This window comes from Taudactylus pleione, unplaced genomic scaffold (genome assembly GCF_031769625.1).
Source record: "Taudactylus pleione unplaced genomic scaffold, aTauple2 ptg002854l, whole genome shotgun sequence".
Taxonomy (NCBI): Eukaryota; Metazoa; Chordata; class Amphibia; order Anura; family Myobatrachidae; genus Taudactylus; species Taudactylus pleione.
Window position 1 is genome coordinate 144,665 of NW_028287226.1, and position 22,070 is coordinate 166,734.

Genomic DNA, 22,070 nt, shown 5'->3' on the forward strand with positions numbered 1-22,070 from the left:
GGCCCTCTCTCCGGTGCACTATATTATGTCCCTATTTATCCCCAGCATCTCCTGGCCTCCCCTATCTCTTCCCTGGCCCTTCCCCATGAGGCCATGGCCCTCTCTCAGGTGCACTATATTATGTCCCTATTTATCCCCAGCATCTCCTGGCCTCTCCTATCTCTTCCCTGGCCCTTACCCATGAGGCCATGGCCCTCTCTCCGGTGCACTATATTATGTCCCTATTTATCCCCAGCATCTCCTGGCCTCCCCTATCTCTTCCCTGGCCCTTCCCCATGAGGCCATGGCCCTCTCTCAGGTGCACTATATTATGTCCCTATTTATCCCCAGCATCTCCTGGCCTCCCCTATCTCTTCCCTGGCCCTTCCCCATGAGGCCATGGCCCTCTCTCAGGTGCACTATATTATGTCCCTATTTATCCCCAGCATCTCCTGGCCTCCCCTATCTCTTCCCTGGCCCTTCCCCATGAGGTCATGGCCCTTTTTTCGGGTGCACGTCTTATGTCCCTATTTGAAAAATGGGGGGGTGCGCCAATGCTCTCTCTGGCACAGGACACCAATAAGTCTAGTTACGGCCCTGCATGATGTAATGTAGATTGCATGTTAGCATAGACACAACTTATTGACATCTTTCAATTTTGTTTTGTTTCTGGTACAATTTATCGTCCCCACAACAGACCTCAGTGACTCAGCATTACACAACCTGTCCGCGGTTGGTGTGACATGCAGAAAAATTCCTATTTACAAAGCAAAAATGTGCTATTTATTTGTTTCAGTTGATACATTATATATTGGAGTGCGCCGGCACATGTGCTTTTCTGCAAACTGCATCACGTTCCCAGTCTAGGCCGTAGTGCAGGGGTGCTGAACCTTTTTTCTGCAGAGGGCCATTTCGATATATATAACATTATTTGCGGGCCTGGTGCAGGCCACGCCCCCTCCATGTAGCGTTGCACGGGGGCTTGGCCACAATCGTCAGTGATTACAGCAATACCCGGATCATCATGAGGATGCTCCGGGGAGCTGTAAGGGCAGCGTTGTGACTATATGATGCATCCTAAGGACGCCCCTGGCAGCACTGCTGCATAGATTCTGGCTGCAGGGTGACATTCTGGGCACAGATAGCCAGATGAGGCCAGCAGAATACAGCTCAGAGGGCCAGACCAAATGATGCCGGGGGGCCTTATACAGCCCCCGGGCCTGAGGTTCCCCATCCCTGCTGTAATGAAATACAGAACGAGCAGCCCAGGAATCTTATCCTGTGAATTTAGATGCGCTGCAGCTCTGAGTTATGCCAAAATGTTTTGTGATACTTATGAATTGGGTCTTGTGAATCCTGCCAGGGGTGTTTGTGGGTTTGGGACTTGGTAATCGGTCCCTGTCTGTGGGCCATTGGTGAGGGGTAAATACATTGTGTGTCCCTGCCTATACATAGAATGAACAGAGCCTATTCACTAGGATTGGGGTCAACCCCTTTTGTATCTATTTATTTCTTATTTTATTAACAGTTTCTTATCTATTGACCAATCCCTCACAGCAGGTAGGATGAGCTAAGGAAACACCTGGCTGTACAACTAGGGGCTCAGTCCCGTTGTCTGTGATGATCTCCTCGCGGGGGGGTGAGTCATGGCGGCAACAGACGCACTTGGCAGCAGCCCGAATTCGCATAAAAGTGCTCGCAGCCCTATAGGGCTCCCAGCAAAATGATGGGAATTCGGGCTCAGAGCAGGGTGTGAGATGCAGTGCTGTTGTAAATGAATCCTTGTGCCAGGAGAATACAATATAATAAAGGCAAGGAGAAGTAGGGTTAGGCGGCCGTTAGGGATGGAGCTCTAACAGTAGAAAACGTTACATGGACACACCGAATGTTGACACAACATGCCCTATGTTGACACAATGCCCACGTCGACACTCGGACCATGTTGACATTGTGGCGTGGACGTTCAGAACGTCAGCATATTATACTACAGCCAGTCTGTGAGTGAGAGAGTGCAGTAAATAGGGGCGATGGTGCCGCACACCCGTATGCGTGTTGTGTACAGTATAGGGCGGCATTGGAATAAGGGAAGCAGAGCAGCTGATAGCGCACGTAAAGCACTGGTTAAAGAATAAGGAGTCATTTCCTCTGCTGGGTACTAATATATAAAACCTGGACCGTAGAGAGCAGCTGGCGCAGACATGATTTACTCAGTCCTCCATCTTGGCGCGTATAGACGGAATCGGTGACATTTTTATTTTATGTAAAGTATAAGAATGTAACACGTACACTGTAACTGCAGCGTGCGAGGTGTATACGCCGCTCAGACATTGTGGGAGCTGTGTATATACAGACGTGAATGCACAGCAGAGGTACTGTAACCATAGCAGCCAGATCACATGATGTCAATTTACAGTACAGGTAGTGAAGGCAACAACTGGCAGGTTGCTATGGTAACAGCACTGTTACCTGTGCACCAGTTTCATACATATATCTCACATACTTCTCAGGGGGCATTATAATGATGTTACATAGTATTCTGGGATAACACACATTAACCGTTCAGTGCCTCTGGGTCTGCCTAGAATATCATTAAAAGATAATTAAAACAAGAAAAATGTGCAGTTTAACAATATCCTATTATAAAACCCCAGTGTACGGTTTACAAATAATTACACCGATAACAAACCAGGAGCAAAGGACCGTCATCAGTACAAAATAGGCGATACAGGGGTAAAATAGGTATCTATGGTAAAAGCTGGTACTGTAGTGCAGGTTCCTGTAATTACTATATAGGGGCGGCCGCACATCGCCCGCTTACCAAACCGGCTTCATAGAAACCGATGGCATTACCCTTTAGTGGTCAGGATACAGTTTAACGTCTCACCGGTACCAGCGCACAGATTTACCTTATTTACGGCCATCCTAAAACGATAAAAAGGACATTTATCTAATACAAAAATATACAATACAAGCTGCATCAAATCTGTCTCTTTACGGTACAAGACATCTAATTTTTGGCGTTATAAGATATGTTCGCCCATGTATTTCTACGTAACATTGCGTGCCTCCGTCCCGCGGAAAGGCGGCCATGCTTTAACACCAATAGGTCACTCTCAGACTCTGCAATTCAGTTACTACGTACACATAACTTTAATGACAGAAATACTGGGGGACAATTAACTAAGATGTTTCCTATTTTTAAAAAATTGGGGTAATTTGCTTATCACACTAGAATCACTCCAACACATTGTTGGGGGGCGATGAAGAGAAGTGAATTGACCATTTTCTTAAAAGATCACCTTTGATGCTGGATCACTCTCAGTACTGAACATTGTACACGGCTGTAACCCCACCAACATGGCCTAGTTTAAAATGTACCTGTGACGATTGTGGATTATTTTAAAATAAAGTAAAAAAGTTTGAATCTAGGGGCGTTTTACCTCATTCCGTCGTGAAAGGTGACCATGTGACCCAAGGAGGCGGAGCCTGTTTCCTAAGTACAAATGCAGAACAGCCAAAGCACAAAGGAGGGTTTTTTTTTTTTTTTTTCGCTTTTGTAAAACGTACTTAAAACTACGACTCTATATAAAGAAATTTACTAAAAAAGAAGACTTAAATAGATTATCACAGTCGACACAATTATGCTGCCTGATTGGTGGGATCTGTGAATTCGGCAATTAAATGAAAAGAGAGAATGGCGCGTGGAGAAATGCGTTGCTGTCATGTAAAGGCGAGGCCGTGTCTGGGTAGCGCAGGAACCATCTGCCCAGACAGAAGGTCCATTTCCTCTCATTCTCCCACATAACAGACCCCGTACACACCATGTGGGGTCCTCCACCGCGTCAGCCCCTCACCGGTCTCTGCCTTCCCGCCTCGCTGCTTTTTTATTTCCGTCATTGCGTCTGCTTTTCAGCACGCAGACACAGGCGGATACGCCAGCCACGGTTTTGGGCAAGTCCGTGCCCTTCGCCCACTTCCCCCTTTCCTTGTCATATATCTGCACAGTTCTGGAGAAGGCTGTGCTCTCCCAGCTGTATCCGCCCAGGATATAGATCTTGCTGTCCAAAACAGCCACCCCCGACTCGCTATTAGGCTGCAATAAAGGAGCTATGCGCGTCCACTGGTCGCACTGGGGGCTGTAACACTCCACGCTGAGTATATCGAAGCGCTCCATGGACTCCAGGTTGTCGTCACTCCCCCCTATAGAGTATATACTGTCCGTCAGGGTACACATACTGTGCCAGCCCCTGGCGGTGATCATCGGTCTCCTCTCTGCCCAAACGTCAGCGCGAGGGTCATAACACAGCAAGTTTTTCCTGTAAGGTCCGATCTGGTAGTCGTGTCCTCCCGAGATGTATATGGTGTCCTTATGGACAGTCCCAGCATGTCCGTATGTCAATCTGAAATATAACAGCAGCGGAATTATATAGGCATTTATTCATAGCGAAATATACACCTTGTACTGTATACGCTGGGGTTATGTCTTCTATAATAGGGAATAAAATATATGTATACAACTCATTAATCATGGACGTCTTATTTGCATTAGGAGTTGGGGTCGGGAGCTTCCGTGTTATTTGCTAGGAGGAAACTTCCTGTCTACAATAAATAAAACTCTTTCGGCTGGAGCGCAATTGTTAGGCAAATATGGCGGTTCCAGGATAAGTTCTGAACAAAATAGTACAATCAACTCATTCCGCCGGTCCCCCAACAACCGAGTCTGTGGGACAGATGGTACAGAGCAGGTTGTGTGGTGATTGGGGGAACAGCCTGTGATGTCATTTACATGCCGACATCATCATTGGCCAAGCAGATTTTTACAGTCAGGTCAGACACTCCACTGAAATGAATGGGCCATTTACATGAATTCAGATTTAATAAATATTTATTTGTACAAGTTACCATGAATTGCATTCCTAAACTTCATTTTTATAATAAATTAAGCGTAAAAGAGACTTTCATTATGGATCATTAGTTTTGCTAAGTCCTTCTCAAAAATGACTTTATTATTAGTAATCTAAACCAGTGGTTCCCAAACTCCGTTCTCAAGGCTTCCCAACAGTCCAGAATTTAAGGATATCCCCGGTTATAATTATTATTCATTTCTTACAATGTGTTTTCAGCGCCCTACAAGGGGTAAACATAAACACGCGTGTATAATGCACAGCAGCTAGCCACAGCGTAGGCACAGGACAGAATAATACAGTCACATGACGGGGAGTACAACATGGTGACAATTACACGTAGGGAGAGGAAGTGTCCATCCAATCATAGAGCAGACGGGAGAATTCGGCCTTAAGGCGCGTATCCACTAGACGATTAAAATGGGCGATTGAACGATTACGACATCGTTATCGTTCAATCGCTCATTAATCCTACATAAATCGTGCAGTAAAATGTAGAAAACGACCAGCGATGCGCTCTCCAGCTGGTCGTTTTCGACATCTATCATCATCTGGACATGCAGGCCAACCTGTCGATACCAACAGGTTGGGCATGTTCGGGGATGAGGGAGGGTGCCTGCACTGAGTGACATATCGTCCAGTGTGGGCACATTATCCACTGCACAGTATGATGAACGATTGCACGATTACAATGTTGTAATCATACAGTCGTTCCACGCTCCTCTAGTGGATACGCACCTTAAGACGTGGCAGACAAGCACATAACAGATATGGAGAATAATATAAGTGGCCATGACAGGGACACACAGATGGTTCAATCAGAATGACTGAAGTACCAGCTAATTCACCGTTGCTCAAGCACGGATATCCTTAAAACCTGGACTGCGAGGACTGAGTTTTTGGTCATACAGGTATTAGGAAAGATCGTAACTTTTATTTAACATTATTTAAAGATGACTTGGATATATTGCATGTTTCTATAGAATATAACTTTCAGCCAAATTAAGCTTTTAAGTCACTTTTTAGCCCATTATTACAGAACAATGACTAATACTTTATACGCTCTATGGGGTTGATGCCGTGCGCTCAGCACTTACAGTAGCCCCTACACTGCGCATCTTATGACGCACCCCTATGGGGCTTTGAACTAAAATGCTCAACTTAGAGGCGATTTAAGGGTGAAATTGAGACTATTTAGGGTGACACTGCCAGCGCTCCCCATCGCCCCTAATTGTGCTGACCCCTATATTTGGCACCTGGAGAACTGTCAAACTAGAACATTCAGATTATTACTGACCTGTGTTGTGTATTCTCTATCTGAATTATCACAAACCTGTAACAATATACTATACATTGTATAATCCATAGCAGAATGTACGGGGAAAAGCTGAACAACTGCAATACCGGATATCGCCTGAAGGGACTGGGGCGCTGGGAGAGATATCGCCTCCAATCTGGTCACTGACTGGAAGAGGTAACTATGTTTTACTAAACGATTTTGGATTACATCTGTGGAAAATCTGCATTTACAGTCAGGTGCATAAATATTGGGACATTGACAGAATTTTCATATTTTGGCCTCTAGTCACCACCACAATGGCTTTGAAATGAAACAAACAAGATGTGATTTACCTGCAGACTTTCAGATTTAATTTGAGGGTAATTACATCCAAATCAGGTGAACGGTGTAGGAATTACAACGGTTTCTATATGTGCCTCACACTTTTTAAGGGGCCAAAAGTAATGGGACAAACTAAACAATCCTAAATCTAACTTTCACTTTTTAATACTTTGTTGCAAATCCTTTGCAGGCAAATACAGCCTGAAGTCTGGAACGCATAAACATCATCAGACGCTGGGTTTCATCCCTGGTGATGCTCTCCCAGGCCTCTACTGCAAATGTCTTCAGTTCCTGCTTGTTCTTGGGGCATTTTCCCTTCAGTTTTGTCTTCATCAAGTGAAATGCATGCTCAATCGGATTCAGGTCAGGGGATTGACTTGGCCATTGCATAACATTCCACTTTTTAGCCTTAAAAAACTCTTTGGTTGCTTTTGCAGTATGCTTCGGGTCATTGTCCATCTGCACTGTGAAGCACCGTCCAATGAGTTCTGAAGCATTTGACTGAATATGAGCATATAATATTGCCCGAAACACTTCAGAATTCATTCTGCTGCTTTTGTCAGCAGTCACATCATCAATAAATACAAGGGAACCAGTTCCATTGGCAGCCATACATGCCCATGCCATGACACTACCACCACCATGCTTCACTGATGAGGTGGTATGTTTTGGATCATGAGCAGTTCCTTTCCTTCTCTTCTCTTCCCATCACTCTGGTACAAGTTGATCTTTGTCTCATCTGTCCATAGGATGTTGTTCCAGAACTGTAATGGCTTTTTTAGATGTTGTTTGGCAAATTCTAATCTGGTCTTCCTGTTTTTGAGGCTCACCAATGGTTTACATCTTGTGGTGAACCCTCTATATTCACTCTTGTGAAGTCTTCTCTTGATTGTTGACTTTGACACATATACACCTACCTCCTGGAGAGTGTTCTTGATTTGGCCAACTGTTGTGAAGGGGTTTTTCTTCACCAGGGAAATAATACTTCTGTCATCCACCACAGTTGTTTTCCGTGGTCTTCCGGGTCTTTTGGTGTTGCTGAGCTCTCCGGTGCGTTCTTTCTTTTTAAGAATATTCTAAACAGTTGATTTGGCCACACCTAATGTTTTTGCTATCTCTCTGATGGGTTTGTTTTGATTTTTCAGCCTAATGATGGCTTGCTTCACTGATAGTGACAGCTCTTTGGATTTCATATTGAGAGTCGACAGCAACTGATTCCAAATGCAAATGTCACACCTAGAATCAACTCCAGACCTTGTACCTGCTTAATTGATAATGAAATAATGAGGGAATAGCCCACACCTGTCCATGAAATAGCTTTTGAGTTGATAGTCCCATTACTTTTGGCCCTTTAAAAAGTGGGAGGCACATATAGAACCCGTTGTAATTCCTACACCGTTCACCTGATTTGGATGTAATTACCCTCAAATTAAATCTGAAAGTCTGCAGGTAAATCACATCTTGTTTGTTTCATTTCAAAGCCATTGTGGTGGTGACTAGAGGCCAAAATATGAAAATTCTGTCAATGTCCCAATATTTATGCACCTGACTGTATGTAGAGAGAATAAAAATATTCTAAATAGCTCATTTATTCTTCAAATATGTATGCTGAACCTGGGGGTATAATAAATACCTGGCATGTGGTGAGGAGGGCAGTGCCCAGTGGCCACTGGCAGTATCTAGCAGCCCTGCACCATGTGAAAGTAGATAAATGAGGCAGATCACAGGGTGAAGGGGGGGGGGGATTGCTGCTGCCCCTACAGATACTGGATTGCACAATAATGTCCAGAACCCTGTTCCCATACAGTATATCCCACCGTGGGACAGCTGCTACGAAAGAATTATCTAATTTCTTTTTTTTTTTTTAGCAGACCGATCACCTGTTATACCTCATATCCTCTGACATTACAGTACCCTAATTCCAGCTGTGTACAAAGGCACATTAAAGAGAGGGCATATCACTGATCCCTATTTTCAGGTGTTTGCTTTAATAGGACTATGAATGGAGGGAATCTCAGGACTCTGGAGCTCATTCAGACCCGCTCGCTAGATGATCGTACAGCAAGGTGTTAGCACGCCCACTATGTCTTGGCGTGCGATCCCTTTGTGTATGCAGATGCCAACTAGCCATTCATAAGACGCCCACTTGCGCACGTCATCTCCTGGAAGTGCATGAAAACATCGGTACATCGGGTACCATCGGATGTGATCGCAGCGCTTGCGGTTGACTATTCCTGGCCACAAGCACTGCAAGCACTTCAGTGTGAAATACAACCAGGTGACGTGTACTATGACGCTGCCTGGTAATTATGCAACACTCAGGCACGCCTGTGTTCCCACCTCCACTCCCCCATTACTACTGCCCCGCCCCTGTTACCACCCACAAACGGCCTCTCCTGTCACTCATTCCACTGGGCCGTCTATGCTGGGTGAGCGAGCGCTTCCCGATCTTTCGCAGAGGTTCGCGCACGCGCATTGTGTTACATACGCATGCGCAGATTGCAACTATCGGCCAGCAACGAGCGATAGCATCCTAGCGAGCGGGTCTTAATCAGCTCCTCTGTACCAGCCATTTGTCTCCCATGTCTATAGTGCTTGGGATGTACATTTCCTTGATTAACTTCCGTTGCCGACATCACTTCCTTTAATATTAGTCCCTCTCACTGTAAGACCCATTGGTGCCTTCTCCTATACCAGGGAATCCCAACCACGGTCCTCAAGGCACACGAACAGTCCAGATTTTAAGGATAGCCATACTTGAGCACAGGTGACTAAATTAGTACCTCAGTTATTTTGATTTAACTATCTGTACTTAAGCATGGATATCACTAAAACCAGGACTGTTAGTGTGCCTTGAGGATGGAGGTTGGGAATCACTGTCCTATACGCTGTGGCCAGCTCATGTGGTTTATGGCTCGCTACATCATTACCGTGCGCAGATAATTACTTATCGTGTGTTAATTATCGCTGCTGGCTGGAGAGTCACAAAAGAAACTTCCTGCATAGGCTGAAGGGACCACAAGGGGGCCCATCCTGTCCCTGCGTCAGCGCACAGGGTCACAGGATCACTTTTCAATAAAACTGCGTAGCAGGCGGCCCAACTAGACCGATCCGGCCGCTCAGTGATCATTGCTGAGGACCCCAGGGTCTTTCATCAGACCAACATCCACTACCAGGGGGCCGGAACAATGGATTTCCCACAGGATCATTCCCAGATATGGCGATAGTTTTGTGGAGAGACGTCTGCACTCTGCCTATCGCTGCCAGTGGTGAAACGCGTAGCTACCTCAGCCAACACAATGTATTGGTGATGTCAGTCAATGTCAGCATTTCCCCTGCAGGAGGCAGCACAGAACATGGCGTGAGCATTGCACCTAATAATCCTTATAGTCACCTCGGGAGCTCGGAGACATAGTTCCAGGTATCTAGCTGGGGGCAGTAGATCTCAACGGAAGAGAGAGCGCCATTTTCATTCCTGCCGCCAACTGCCACAAGTTTGTCGGTCACCGCTGCCAAATAGAAGTCCACCCGATGCTGATTCATGGAGGCCACCTGCCAACATTTGTCGTCACGTTCCAAGGAGACAAAACAATATGTAAGAAATAGGTCTGGCACAGGGTGGGGGTGGGGTGGGGAGAGGTGGAGACAGTACGTCAGACAGCGACCAAACACCTAAAGTTTCATGGGTCTGTTCAATAGGCTGATACCCCTTTCAGATCGCAATGTTGGGTCGCACCCAAGATTTTGCATCTATCCCGGGCTGAGACCCCTTTCAGACTAGCGGCACGTCTTGGCTTATTGCCAGGTCGATGATGTCACCACTATGACATGCTATGCCGGCACTTGAACATGAGATAGTCTCCAAGCACCGGCTCTTTCTACAGTGTGAACAGAACCCGGATCGCATCGACCCAAGTTACCCGTTCACACTGCATTGCGAGCGGGTTGAACGGTTTTCAATCCTGCTCATTACCAGGGCTGAAATGCCGGATCACCCGACCCAGCTTATATCAACCTGGCCCTTTCCCACTGCACAGTAACCCGGGTTATTGCGGCTAGGGTGAAGGGGTATTACAGTCTTCTTAGTAACTGATTAGTCCCAGATTAGATACTCCCAAATACAGTCCCCAGGACAGGACACATAAACAGTGCACGTAGTACCCACTACTGTAAACTGTGTCAGTCAGTAATGATTACACCTGGGCTCCAGCAAGGAGATATAGAAAACATGCACTACTAGGGTGCTACGAGGGCTGGATTCGGGAGACACTGGATTAGTCATTTCACACAAATGGGGGTCATGTCCTTAATCACAGCGTTTTATTAATTTGCTGCAAAGGAGGAAGAACTCGCCGATTGTCTTGTGACATAGAAGGCGCGTTTATGCAGCGGTCCTGGAAAAAGACTCAGACCGCTCAGTGAAGAAATAACGTAAACCATTATAAATAATAATATCAATGTTATCCAGGTAGTTCTGGCAATATGATATAAAGACAAATTCCTACATAAGGGTGCAAAACATGAACCCAAACTGACCCCACAGCCGTCCCCAGGGTTGTACCCAGTGGTTCTCAACTCCAGTCCTCAAGTACTCCCAGCAGGTCATGTTTTCAGGATTTCTGTTTGTGGAAGCAGGTGGGATGATTACTGAGCGAGCAAAATAGATTAACTCATTTGTGCATGATTAAAGAAATCCACAAAACATGACCTGTTGGGGTACCTGGGGACTGGAGTTGAGAACCCCTGGTTGTATGGACGGGCATTGGAGCCGGTATCTTAGAATACCGGGCAAACGGATCTTTTACTGAATATCAGGGAACCCTGGAGTAAAACGATTGTGAATCAGACACACAGCAGAACATGTACATGCGTGGTTCGTGCTGAGGCCCTGATTCAGAGCCGGACGCTCTGACAGAGCGCTCGCTCTGAATCAGGGCCTGTCTTTTTTTTTTTTTTTTTTTTTTTAGAACGGCCTCCTGGCCGCTCACATAGCTGTGGGTGACCACCCACAGCTATAGCGAGCGGCCAGGAAGATGGTCGCGATGGTCGGGCTTGCGACGAGATGCTTGTGGTAGGGTCTCGTTGCCGCAAGCCCCAGAGAGATTTCGGCTCTAACAGAGCCGGAATTTCTCCACTGACATCACTTGTGATGCGAGTGCTCAGTGCTTGCGACCGGGTCTGAATCAGGCCCTCTGTCCGCTGTCTCCCAATATTACAGGTAACCCACTAACCGTAGGGATGAATGAGCCTTACACTTTCCTATCCCGCTAGAGTGTATTTCATGCTTAATTTTCCACCTTTACAATACGTGTTCTTGTGCCACCGCCTTCATCTACACCGACTAATACCTGGCAATGGAGGCACAGGACTCGTTGCCCAGAGTGACCCGCTAGAAGCGCCCGTGACTTGGCCTGTTAATCACCGATTGACATTAGACACGTAGAGCTACATTTGACCATTGCCTCCTGCATGACCGTCTCACCTGGATCCACTGACTCCAGCGGGGATCATACCTGTAGAGAAGGTTGGATGCCGCATCCCCACCGTTGTCCCTAGAGTAACTCCCTCCGGCCACATAGATGAAGTTGCCGAGGGCGATGACACAGTGGTGACTTCTACTCGCCGGCAACTGCGTCTCCGGCAGCCACCGCTCCCTCTTCACGTCCAGACTGTAGACGTCATCGCTCAACTCCAAGCTGTGCTCAGAAACCTCCCCACCTACAAAGAGAAGTTCCTCTGCCCCCATGCGCAAAGTGCTGCGGGTGTCCTGGAGCAAGGGCTGCGCGGCCACGTTATTGTGGTAATAGATGGCCTTTTCCACCAAGCTCTCGCAATTTGCCTCTTTCGGCAGGAGGGAAGAAATGGCTGGCTGGACCTGATGCAAGAGGTCACTCTTGGAGATCAGCTGGAAGCGTATGTTCTGGAGGACTTGGTAGGCCTGGCTCTCCCGCTCCGGGCAATGAGTCAACCACTGCAGAGCAGACTGCAGGAGGTCGTGCTCGCTTACATGCTGGACCTGGTTGCTCATCAGATACCGGCACAGCTTCTGGACTGAGACGTTCTGCAGGAAATCGCTGGTGAAGGACAGAGTGCTGTAGTTGTGCAGGACGTACGAGTCGATGTAAGACTCCAGGCGCTCCAGAGAATACATGGAAGCCAGTTCTTGCAGGTACAGATAATTCTCCTCATTCACCTCACTTTCCAAATACTCGCAGCAGAAATCCACCACTGGCCAGATCTGGAGGAGGTGGGACGTCTCCAGGACATAATCGGTGTTGCCTCCATCCAGCGTGAGATTGCTGGTGTACAAGAAGTCAACGACAGCCTTGAGGCCTATGTACGAGGCACCTACCAACTCCACCTCTTTCTGGTGGACCTCCCTCATGCCGATAGTAAACATGGAGTTGAAGTAGTCGCTGCAGGCCGACAGAAAGTTCCTGTGAGCGGGGACTCTTTGGTCATCGGCCACCAGAATGACGTCGCAGAAGAGGCCTTTCTGCCTCTGTTCGTTGAGGCTGTGGAGGACGATGCAGGAGTGCTCGGCCCATCGGAACAGCTGGGGATTAACAAAGGAAACATCACTGAACAAAAAAGGACAAGTAAATCCACTATCCGGCAAAATCTAGTAAGCATTGTGTATCACGGAGTATAATAACACCTAAGTACATTTGTCCAGGATGAGGGTGCGGTGCTGCTCCTGTCACAGAGCACACAGTGTGACTGACCGTTTGGGAAACGTGGGGTCCCAGGGGATGGGACTGATGATGTCACAGCAGCTGAAATGACTGCAGTCTCAGAGGGAATAGTTATCAACACAGCCGCAGTGGAATGCCAGGGTAACACTAATGTATTTTACCTGCATAATCCATATAAGGGAATGTTAATTTGGAAATGTATCTGTCTTAAGACCGTGGTCACCATAAGAGACTTACAGGACTAAGGGCCTGATTCAGAGCCGCTCGTAAGCGGCCGCTCGTTCGCTCCGAGCGATGTTTGCCCAACTGCGCGTGCGTACGGATCGTAATACGCATGCGCGAACCAGTCAGTGCGGTCGAAATTCATGTGCTCGCAAAATAGCGAATGCCTGAAAATTTGAGTGACAGAAAGAGGCGTATGTGGGTGGTAACAGGGGAAGGTGCTTGAAAACGGGGAGTGGAGATCCGAACGCAGGCGTGCTTAAAGGTCAAACGGGCATTTTAAGGGTGTGCATAATTAATACAGCGGCGTCACTGACCACGTCACTGGGTTATTTTTTAGCCAGAACTGCTCGCAAGATTGTGGTAGGAAAAACCAACCACAAGAATAGCGAGCAGTTCATACCCTGGTCGATGTACTCAATTAATCTAATAAATAGCGGACATGACGTAGGATGCGAGCGGCCAGGGGGCATATTTTTCCAAAAAACGACCGCAAGTTTTGTTCGCTCGTTCAGACCTAGAGACGTGAACAGACCGCAAAGAGCGAACGGTTCATTTGAATAGCCACCCCTATTTTCTGGACGAGCGAGCGCTAATTGCGTCCGGCTCTGAATCAGGCCCTAAGACAACTAATTATTTTAATGGTCAGTGTTAAATGCCGTCACTCCCAGATGATAGAGCCTTGTTTTGGTTTTGTGAAGCAGTGTATGAGGATCTCATCTAAAGGTCACTGAAATGCATTAGTATTCCTATGTGATTTCCAGCTTAGTCCAATTCCCATCAGAAATGACCGGACAAAAGAGCTTGCACTCCACTACTAAACTGGGCAACATACAATGGGAAATCTCTACGTCTGTCACAGTACCGGAGGTTTTATATTTTTAGGATACCAATAAATATTAAACCAAGTTAGAGGTCTTGCACCAACAACCCAGCAGGTGCCTATGGGTAATTGGTGGGAATAAAACCAGGAACTCTGTACAGCTCGGACGGGGCGCTCAGCTCTATACTGGACAGGACGCTCGTACCTTTGATGACTCGCTGATCTTCTGTGGTCGGGACACCCTGCTCTGCCTGGTCCCTTCCATCTCCGATCAGATGGTTCCCTCTACGGAGAGTCCCCCAAACTCGGCAGGCCCTATGTGTTATAGAGGAATACACACGTTTACACACGCAGGTCATTATCCCCAGACAGCGCAAGCGCAGAGAAAATAATTGTGTATATGGCATTAAATAACTAATAAAATACTTATTTGTGTAATATAAAAAGAATGTGGGGGTTATTACACGTGTTACATGTGTGTGTTTAAAGCTTCTTGTTCCGTTGGTGGAAGTGTAGATAAAATGTGCTTTTCCCAAAGATCTACACAATGCATCCTATTATATACGGTATAGGGACATGGCCTGACCCCCGGTGCCGCACAGCGTGCGCAGAATTTAGGCGGGAGGAAATGACGATGTGCATGATCCCGCAAAGCAAAGATACGGTCACATTACACTCTAACATTATTAAAACAATTGAAATGCAATAAAAATTTCTATCAAATTATCAGTTAAACAATTTTTCAATTCCAAAACGATTTGATGTCCGTAGACTAAAGGTTAAAAAATAAAAAAATTAAAAAAATTGAGATTTTGTGTAAACTTTTTGTCGCTGGAATTGTAGGTCAGAGAAAGGAGACAGATCCAGCAGACTATGTAGTAGTGTAAAAAGACAGATGCCCCCATCCTCTGCAGCAATTATTATTTTTTAATTGCAACTTATCAGACGTTCGCTTTGGTTTTCATTATATTACTTTGTACAGATCTGATGAAAGTTTATTGATGGCCGATTGCTGGTCTGCAGGGTCAGTGACGCAGCCCCCCCCCCTCCCCCTCCCAGTGCCTGCCAGTGACACATCAGGGTGGCCAATGAACAGTTGCAGCTGCCCCATGTACCAGTCACGGATCCTGTAGGTGTTGGTGGCAGGACGCCATAGTGAGGCTGCTTTTCCCCATCTGTCCCTGTGCTCCTACTGCGTCCTGAATCCAGAGCAGCAGACAGACCACGATCATGAACGATCTCTGTAACATGGGATGGATTTCGGGAGGTTCTTGTAGGATGATTAGGAAACATGATTTAATGCAGACTGGGTGAAGATGTGCCGGGTACCCTGGGACGGGCAGCAGTCGGGAAGCGACCGCCGGCTTCCCGTCTGCTTAATCCCGGCAAGGTACAAATGACAGGCATCTAAATCTCGACGCCTGTCATTAGACCTACGCCGGGAGCCCGACACCCGGCTTACCGATTGAAGGTAAGCTGGGCGCAGGGAGCGGACAGCCGCGGGGGGAGGGAGGGTTAGGTTAGGGTCTCCCGGGGAGGACTAGGGGTTAGGCACCCACGGGGGGAGCTTAGGGTTAGGCTGCGGGGAAGGGGGGGGTTAGGTTTAGGCAGCCCTTAAGGAGGGTTGGGGGAGGAATTAGGTTAGTTATACTTACCCGGAGGACGATCGTGATTTCCTCCTCTGTCGGGCTGCCGCTGTCGGGATTAGCAGTCGGCGGTAAATCATACTGAATCCCCTGGGACCAGCGTCATGTACATAGCAGAAGGCCATCAGAACTAATTACCACGTACGTTATCGCTGCTCATGTTACTCTGTCATAGGAAGTGCCAGTGACCAGGAGTGACCCTGGGTATAATGCCCCTGAGCTGGCATCTGGATGCCGTCCCCAAACCAGCATGATTCCGATCCTTACACCTCATACGATGGGCAGATCCCTTACGCACTTCCGCTAGAACACGCAGAAGATTTCACCTGGGCATCTCTCATCGCTGGGCCATGCCAAGCTCACTAAACATTTTTCTATGTGAGACAGGATAATTTTACAGAAATCCCCCCCTGAGCGACCCCCGATTTCCCGGACAGCAGCTTAAAGTAACCCTGTGTGGGCATTAGTCACATCACCATAGGGCAGGGGTCATTCCTGCACCCGCTATATACTACTAGGGACTACCCTGGACTACATCTGAGGTCGTATATGTGACATGTTCTGTCTGTAGTTACTTCTCCTTTAACATCTTCACTTACAAGGAGGCAAAGACTAATACAGATCACTGATAGAGCTCAGTGCATGGGCATTGAGGGGAATGTATTTTCCTATAGGATTCTGTCATTATTATTATTATTATTATCATTTATTTATATGGCGCCCCAAGTGTCCTTACACAGTACATAAATAGTGACCAGTGACTTACAATACAATACAGGACGAGGACATAGATAATATACATTGCTACATTAGCGACCATAACACCCAGATAAGCAACAGAGCATAATCACCAAGTGTTAGGTGCCCTAGTGGGGAGTAAGAAGTAGAAGAAAGTAAAGTAAGGAGAAGCACAAGAAGGTAGAGGGCCCTGCTCGTAAGAGCTTACATTCTAAAAGGGAGGGGAAGACAAACAGGTGTGACACAGATGGGGTAGAAGATCGGGAGGAAGGAGCATGTAGCAGCAAGTTAGGATGAGAGCTGGAAGGCTATGATGAAGTAGCTGGTTAGGATGAGAGCTGGAAGGCTATGATGTAGTAGTGGGTTAGGATGAGAGCTGGAAGGCTATGATGTAGTAGTGGGTTAGGATGAGAGCTGGAAGGCTATGATGTAGTAGTGGGATAGGATGAGAGCTGGAAGGCTATGATGAAGTAGTGGGATAGGATGAGAGCTGGAAGGCTATGATGAAGTAGTGGGATAGGATGAGAGCTGGAAGGCTATGATGAAGTAGTGGGATAGGATGAGAGCTGGAAGGCTATGATGAAGTAGTGGGATAGGATGAGAGCTGGAAGGCTATGATGGTAGAGGGTTAGGATGAGAGCTGGAAGGCTATGATGAAGTAGAGGGTTAGTATGAGAGCTGGAAGGCTATGATGAAGTAGTGGGTTAGGATGAGAGCTGGAAGGCTATAAGTAGTGGGTTAGGATGAGAGCTGGAAGGCTATGATGAAGCAGCGGGTTAGGATGAGAGCTGGAAGGCTATGATGAAGTAGTGGGATAGGATGAGAGCTGGAAGACTATGATGAAGTAGTGGGATAGGATGAGAGCTGGAAGGCTATGATGAAGTAGTGGGTTAGGATGAGAGCTGGAAGGCTATGATGAAGTAGTGGGATAGGATGAGAGCTGGAAGGCTATGATGAAGTAGTGGGTTAGGATGAGAGCTGGAAGGCTATGATGAAGTAGTGAGTTAGGATGAGAGCTGGAAGGCTATGATGAAGTAGTGGGATAGGATGAGAGCTGGAAGGCTATGATGAAGTAGTGGGTTAGGATGAGAGCTGGAAAGCTATGATGAAGTAGTGGGATAGGATGAGAGCTGGAAGGCTATGATGAAGTAGTGGGATAGGATGAGAGCTGGAAGGCTATGATGAAGTAGTGGGATAGGATGAGAGCTGGAAGGCTATGATGAAGTAGTGAGTTAGGATGAGAGCTGGAAGGCTATGATGAAGTAGTGGGATAGGATGAGAGCTGGAAGGCTATGATGTAGTAGTGGGTTAGGATGAGAGTTGGAAGGCTATGATGAAGTAGTGGGTTAGGATGAGAGCTGGAAGGCTATGATGTAGTAGTGGGTTAGGATGAGAGCTGGAAGGCTATGATGAAGTAGTGGGATAGGATGAGAGCTGGAAGGCTATGATGAAGTAGTGGGATAGGATGAGAGCTGGAAGGCTATGATGAAGTAGTGGGATAGGATGAGAGCTGGAAGGCTATGATGAAGTAGTGGGATAGGATGAGAGCTGGAAGGCTATGATGAAGTAGTGGGATAGGATGAGAGCTGGAAGGCTATGATGAAGTAGAGGGTTAGGATGAGAGCTGGAAGGCTATGATGAAGTAGAGGGTTAGTATGAGAGCTGGAAGGCTATGATGAAGTAGTGGGTTAGGATGAGAGCTGGAAGGCTATAAGTAGTGGGTTAGGATGAGAGCTGGAAGGCTATGATGAAGCAGCGGGTTAGGATGAGAGCTGGAAGGCTATGATGAAGTAGTGGGATAGGATGAGAGCTGGGAGACTATGATGAAGTAGTGGGATAGGATGAGAGCTGGAAGGCTATGATGAAGTAGTGGGTTAGGATGAGAGCTGGAAGGCTATGATGAAGTAGTGGGATAGGATGAGAGCTGGAAGGCTATGATGAAGTAGTGGGTTAGGATGAGAGCTGGAAGGCTATGATGAAGTAGTGAGTTAGGATGAGAGCTGGAAGGCTATGATGAAGTAGTGGGATAGGATGAGAGCTGGAAGGCTATGATGAAGTAGTGGGTTAGGATGAGAGCTGGAAGGCTATGATGAAGTAGTGGGTTAGGATGAGAGCTGGAAGGCTATGATGAAGTAGTGGGTTAGGATGAGAGCTGGAAGGCTATGATGAAGTAGTGGGATAGGATGAGAGCTGGAAGGCTATGATGAAGTAGTGGGATAGGATGAGAGCTGGAAGGCTATGATGTAGTAGTGGGTTAGGATGAGAGTTGGAAGGCTATGATGAAGTAGTGGGTTAGGATGAGAGCTGGAAGGCTATGATGTAGTAGTGGGTTAGGATGAGAGCTGGAAGGCTATGATGAAGTAGTGGGATAGGATGAGAGCTGGAAGGCTATGATGAAGTAGTGGGATAGAATGAGAGCTGGAAGGCTATGATGAAGGAGTGGGTTAGGATGAGAGCTGGAAGGCTATGATGTAGTAGTGGGTTAGGATGAGAGCTGGAAGGCTATGATGAAGTAGTGGGATAGAATGAGAGCTGGAAGGCTATGATGAAGTAGTGGGATAGGATGAGAGCTGGAAGGCTATGATGAAGTAGTGGGTTAGGATGAGAGCTGGAAGGCTATGATGAAGTAGTGGGATAGGATGAGAGCTGGAAGGCTATGATGAAGTTGTGGGTTAGGATGAGAGCTGGGAGGCTATGATGTAGTAGAGGGTTAGGATGAGAGCTGGAAGGCTATGATGTAGTAGTGGGTTAGGATGAGAGCTGGAAGGCTATGATGTAGTAGTGGGTTAGGATGAGAGCTGGAAGGCTATGATGAAGTAGTGGGTTAGGATGAGAGCTGGAAGGCTATGATGAAGTAGTGGGTTAGGATGAGAGCTGGGAGGCTATGATGAAGTAGTGGGATAGGATGAGAGCTGGAAGGCTATGATGAAGTAGTGGGATAGAATGAGAGCTGGAAGGCTATGATGTAGTAGTGGGTTAGGATGAGAGCTGGAAGGCTATGATGAAGTAGTGGGATAGGATGAGAGCTGGAAGGCTATGATGAAGTAGTGGGTTAGGATGAGAGCTGGAAGGCTATGATGAAGTAGTGGGATAGAATGAGAGCTGGAAGGCTATGATGAAGTAGTGGGTATTGAGAGCCCTTTTAAAGGATTGTAGAGAGCCTGTAATGCAGCGGTTTTCAACCGGTGTGCCGCGGCACACTAGTGTGCCGTGGCCGGTTGTGAAGTGTGCTGCGGGGCTGTCAGAGCCACCGGGCACATTTTACTGTACTTCAGCATCCCGGGCCGCTGAGCTCCTCTGGGAGACTCAGGCGCGACCGGGTAGTGACCTGCAAAGATGCGGCAGCGTGACATCACACGCCGCGTTGTCCACTGCCCTCCAGCCCGCTCTGCCAGCCAACGCCCTGCGCCAATCAGCCAGCCCGTGCTCTGTCCAGGCAGGCTCTGCAGCCTGCCTGGAAGCCCGCCCGCACGCGATCCTGCTGCAGTGTGAGTGACAAGGGGGGAAGAAATGTGGGTTTTGTGGGGACCAGACATTTTTTTTCTTCTTCGTGGGTACCAGCCATAGTTTATTTTTTCGTGGGAACCAGACATGTCATTTTTTTTAGTGAGAACCAGCCATATGTTATCCAGCCATATATTTGCCTATTTAGTGGGGAACAATGTGTTTTGTTTTTTGTTTATGTGGGGCAAGCCATAGGTTTCTTTTTCTGTGGGGAGCAATTCTGTGGGGCACAATGTGGTATGGTTGTTTTTTTTTGTGGGGAGCAATGTGGGGTTTTTTTTCTGTTAGGCCAGCCAATGGGATTGTTTTATTCTTGTGGGGGCCAATGTAGTGTGTTTTTTATTCTTGTGGGGGCCAATGTAGTGTGTTTTATTCTTGTGGGGGCCAATGTAGTGTGTTTTTTATTCTTGTGGGGGCCAATGTAGTGTGTTTTATTCTTGTGGGGGCCAATGTAGTGTGTTTTGTTCCTGCGGGAACTAATGTAGTGTATTTTTTCATAGTCCGCGCACACCGCATCGCCGGATAGTGTGCCTTGGCAATTATAAAATCTTGTGTAGTGTGCCGCGAGTTGAAAAAGGTTGAAAATCACTGCTGTAATGGATAAAGAAACACTGTAAAATATTAGTACTACCCAGAATATAGATAATGTAACAGTAACAAGAAAAGGAAGCTGCAGGGGCTTAAACAATGGGGGTGTCACATGCACAGACTGGTGCAGAATACAAATGGGGGAGAAGTCACCTTTATATATTATTATAATCATCATTGGTGACTCCGGAAACCTTGTACAGTGTGCAGGGGGGATACGGTGGTCTAGGCCAGTGCCAGACAGCCTATAACTGTAGTAAGTGCTGTCTCAGGCTGCCACAGCATACAGTTTATGTTCTAACATTATTCTACCACCACAGATGGCATGGACGCCAGCAATCCACCATCACTGATGGGCACGCACCGCCCTTGGTGCGCAAATCATTTAGGACTTTAAGCTTTGCGATAACAGCATGTATGCCAAGGCTTGGCTTAGTCTCCTAGAAACGCTTTGCTGCAGAGAAGGTGCACCTTACCTAAGCCCGTCCTGCATGGCGCAGCCTAGCCAGGCCTTGGTGAACCATAATTCCCAGCCTGTCTTGTAATGTCATTTTTTTGTATATTTAACACTTTTGTTTTTTAAAGCCCAGAGAATAAGCACAGGTGACTGAGATTGCATCACGTGTAATTATTTACACAATAGGAATAGGAAGGCTTACTACACAGTGACTTGGTCACTTGTCAAATGAGACATTCTGTGTGTAATTCCACAAGTGGCCGGTAGAGGGCGCGTGAGACCCGGCCTCACCATACAGAATACCAGCAGGTACTGTAGTTATTACCTCTGCAGCTAATACAGACAGACAGCTCTGCACGAGCAGGGGGATGGCATGGACCCCAAATCTACCACCCCTCTGATGCATGCAAGGGCATTTCACCCACCGCTGCTTCTGCTATCATGCAAAACACTGTGTGTGTGTATATATATATATTATATCTATAGGCCCTTGTTATTGCAGCATCCCTACCTGCAGCAGGGGGTCTCTCCTCCTCATTGCCTGGGTCTCCTCCTCCTGATGCACTTTCTTATTAATGCATATAAGCAGCCGGCCCCCCCTAGCCTGGATCCTCACTCAGCTCCCCCTGCTTGGACCTCAGAGGGTTCCCATTGTTTTGTAGTGACAGTCACAGTCTCATGCTTCATGGGCCCATCATGTGGATTTGGGGGGGGGGGTGTCTGCCAGTGGCACCCCTCTCTCTCACTCCCCTCTGATGGACAAAATTCTATATTACATGACATCACATGGAAATCCCAGTAATGCTTTGCTGCTGAATAAGCCTCATGCAGGAAGCAGAATAAACCATTACCCTGCAGGAGGGGGAAGCCAGCCTGATCCCTGGAGGAAGGCC

At 47.2% G+C, this 22,070-nt stretch overlaps 1 protein-coding gene across 1 annotated transcript; it reads right to left on the reverse strand.

The window, feature by feature from the left end:
* Positions 1–1,219: 1,219 nt before the first annotated feature.
* On the reverse strand, positions 1,220–21,997 carry KLHL36 (kelch like family member 36). Its single transcript, XM_088466342.1, has 5 exons — positions 21,689–21,997; positions 14,450–14,559; positions 11,987–13,060; positions 9,899–10,056; positions 1,220–4,379 (listed from the first exon to the last, which is right to left on the reverse strand). Exons 2-5 carry the CDS (start codon positions 14,507–14,509, stop codon positions 3,830–3,832), a joined length of 1,842 nt encoding a protein of 613 aa, XP_088322468.1. The 5' UTR covers positions 14,510–14,559; positions 21,689–21,997; the 3' UTR covers positions 1,220–3,829.
* Positions 21,998–22,070: the final 73 nt, after the last annotated feature.

Coding starts and splice junctions, on each gene's coding strand:
- KLHL36 (XM_088466342.1), bottom strand. CDS start 14,509: ATGGAAGGGACCAGGCAGAGCAGGGTGTCCCGACCACAGAAGATCAGC. Junction 13,061..14,449: donor AGATCAGCGAGTCATCAAAG/GTACGAGCGTCC, acceptor GTTAATCCCCAG/CTGTTCCGATGGGCCGAGCA. Junction 4,380..9,898: donor TATGTCTCCGAGCTCCCGAG/GTGACTATAAGG, acceptor GTTATATTTCAG/ATTGACATACGGACATGCTG.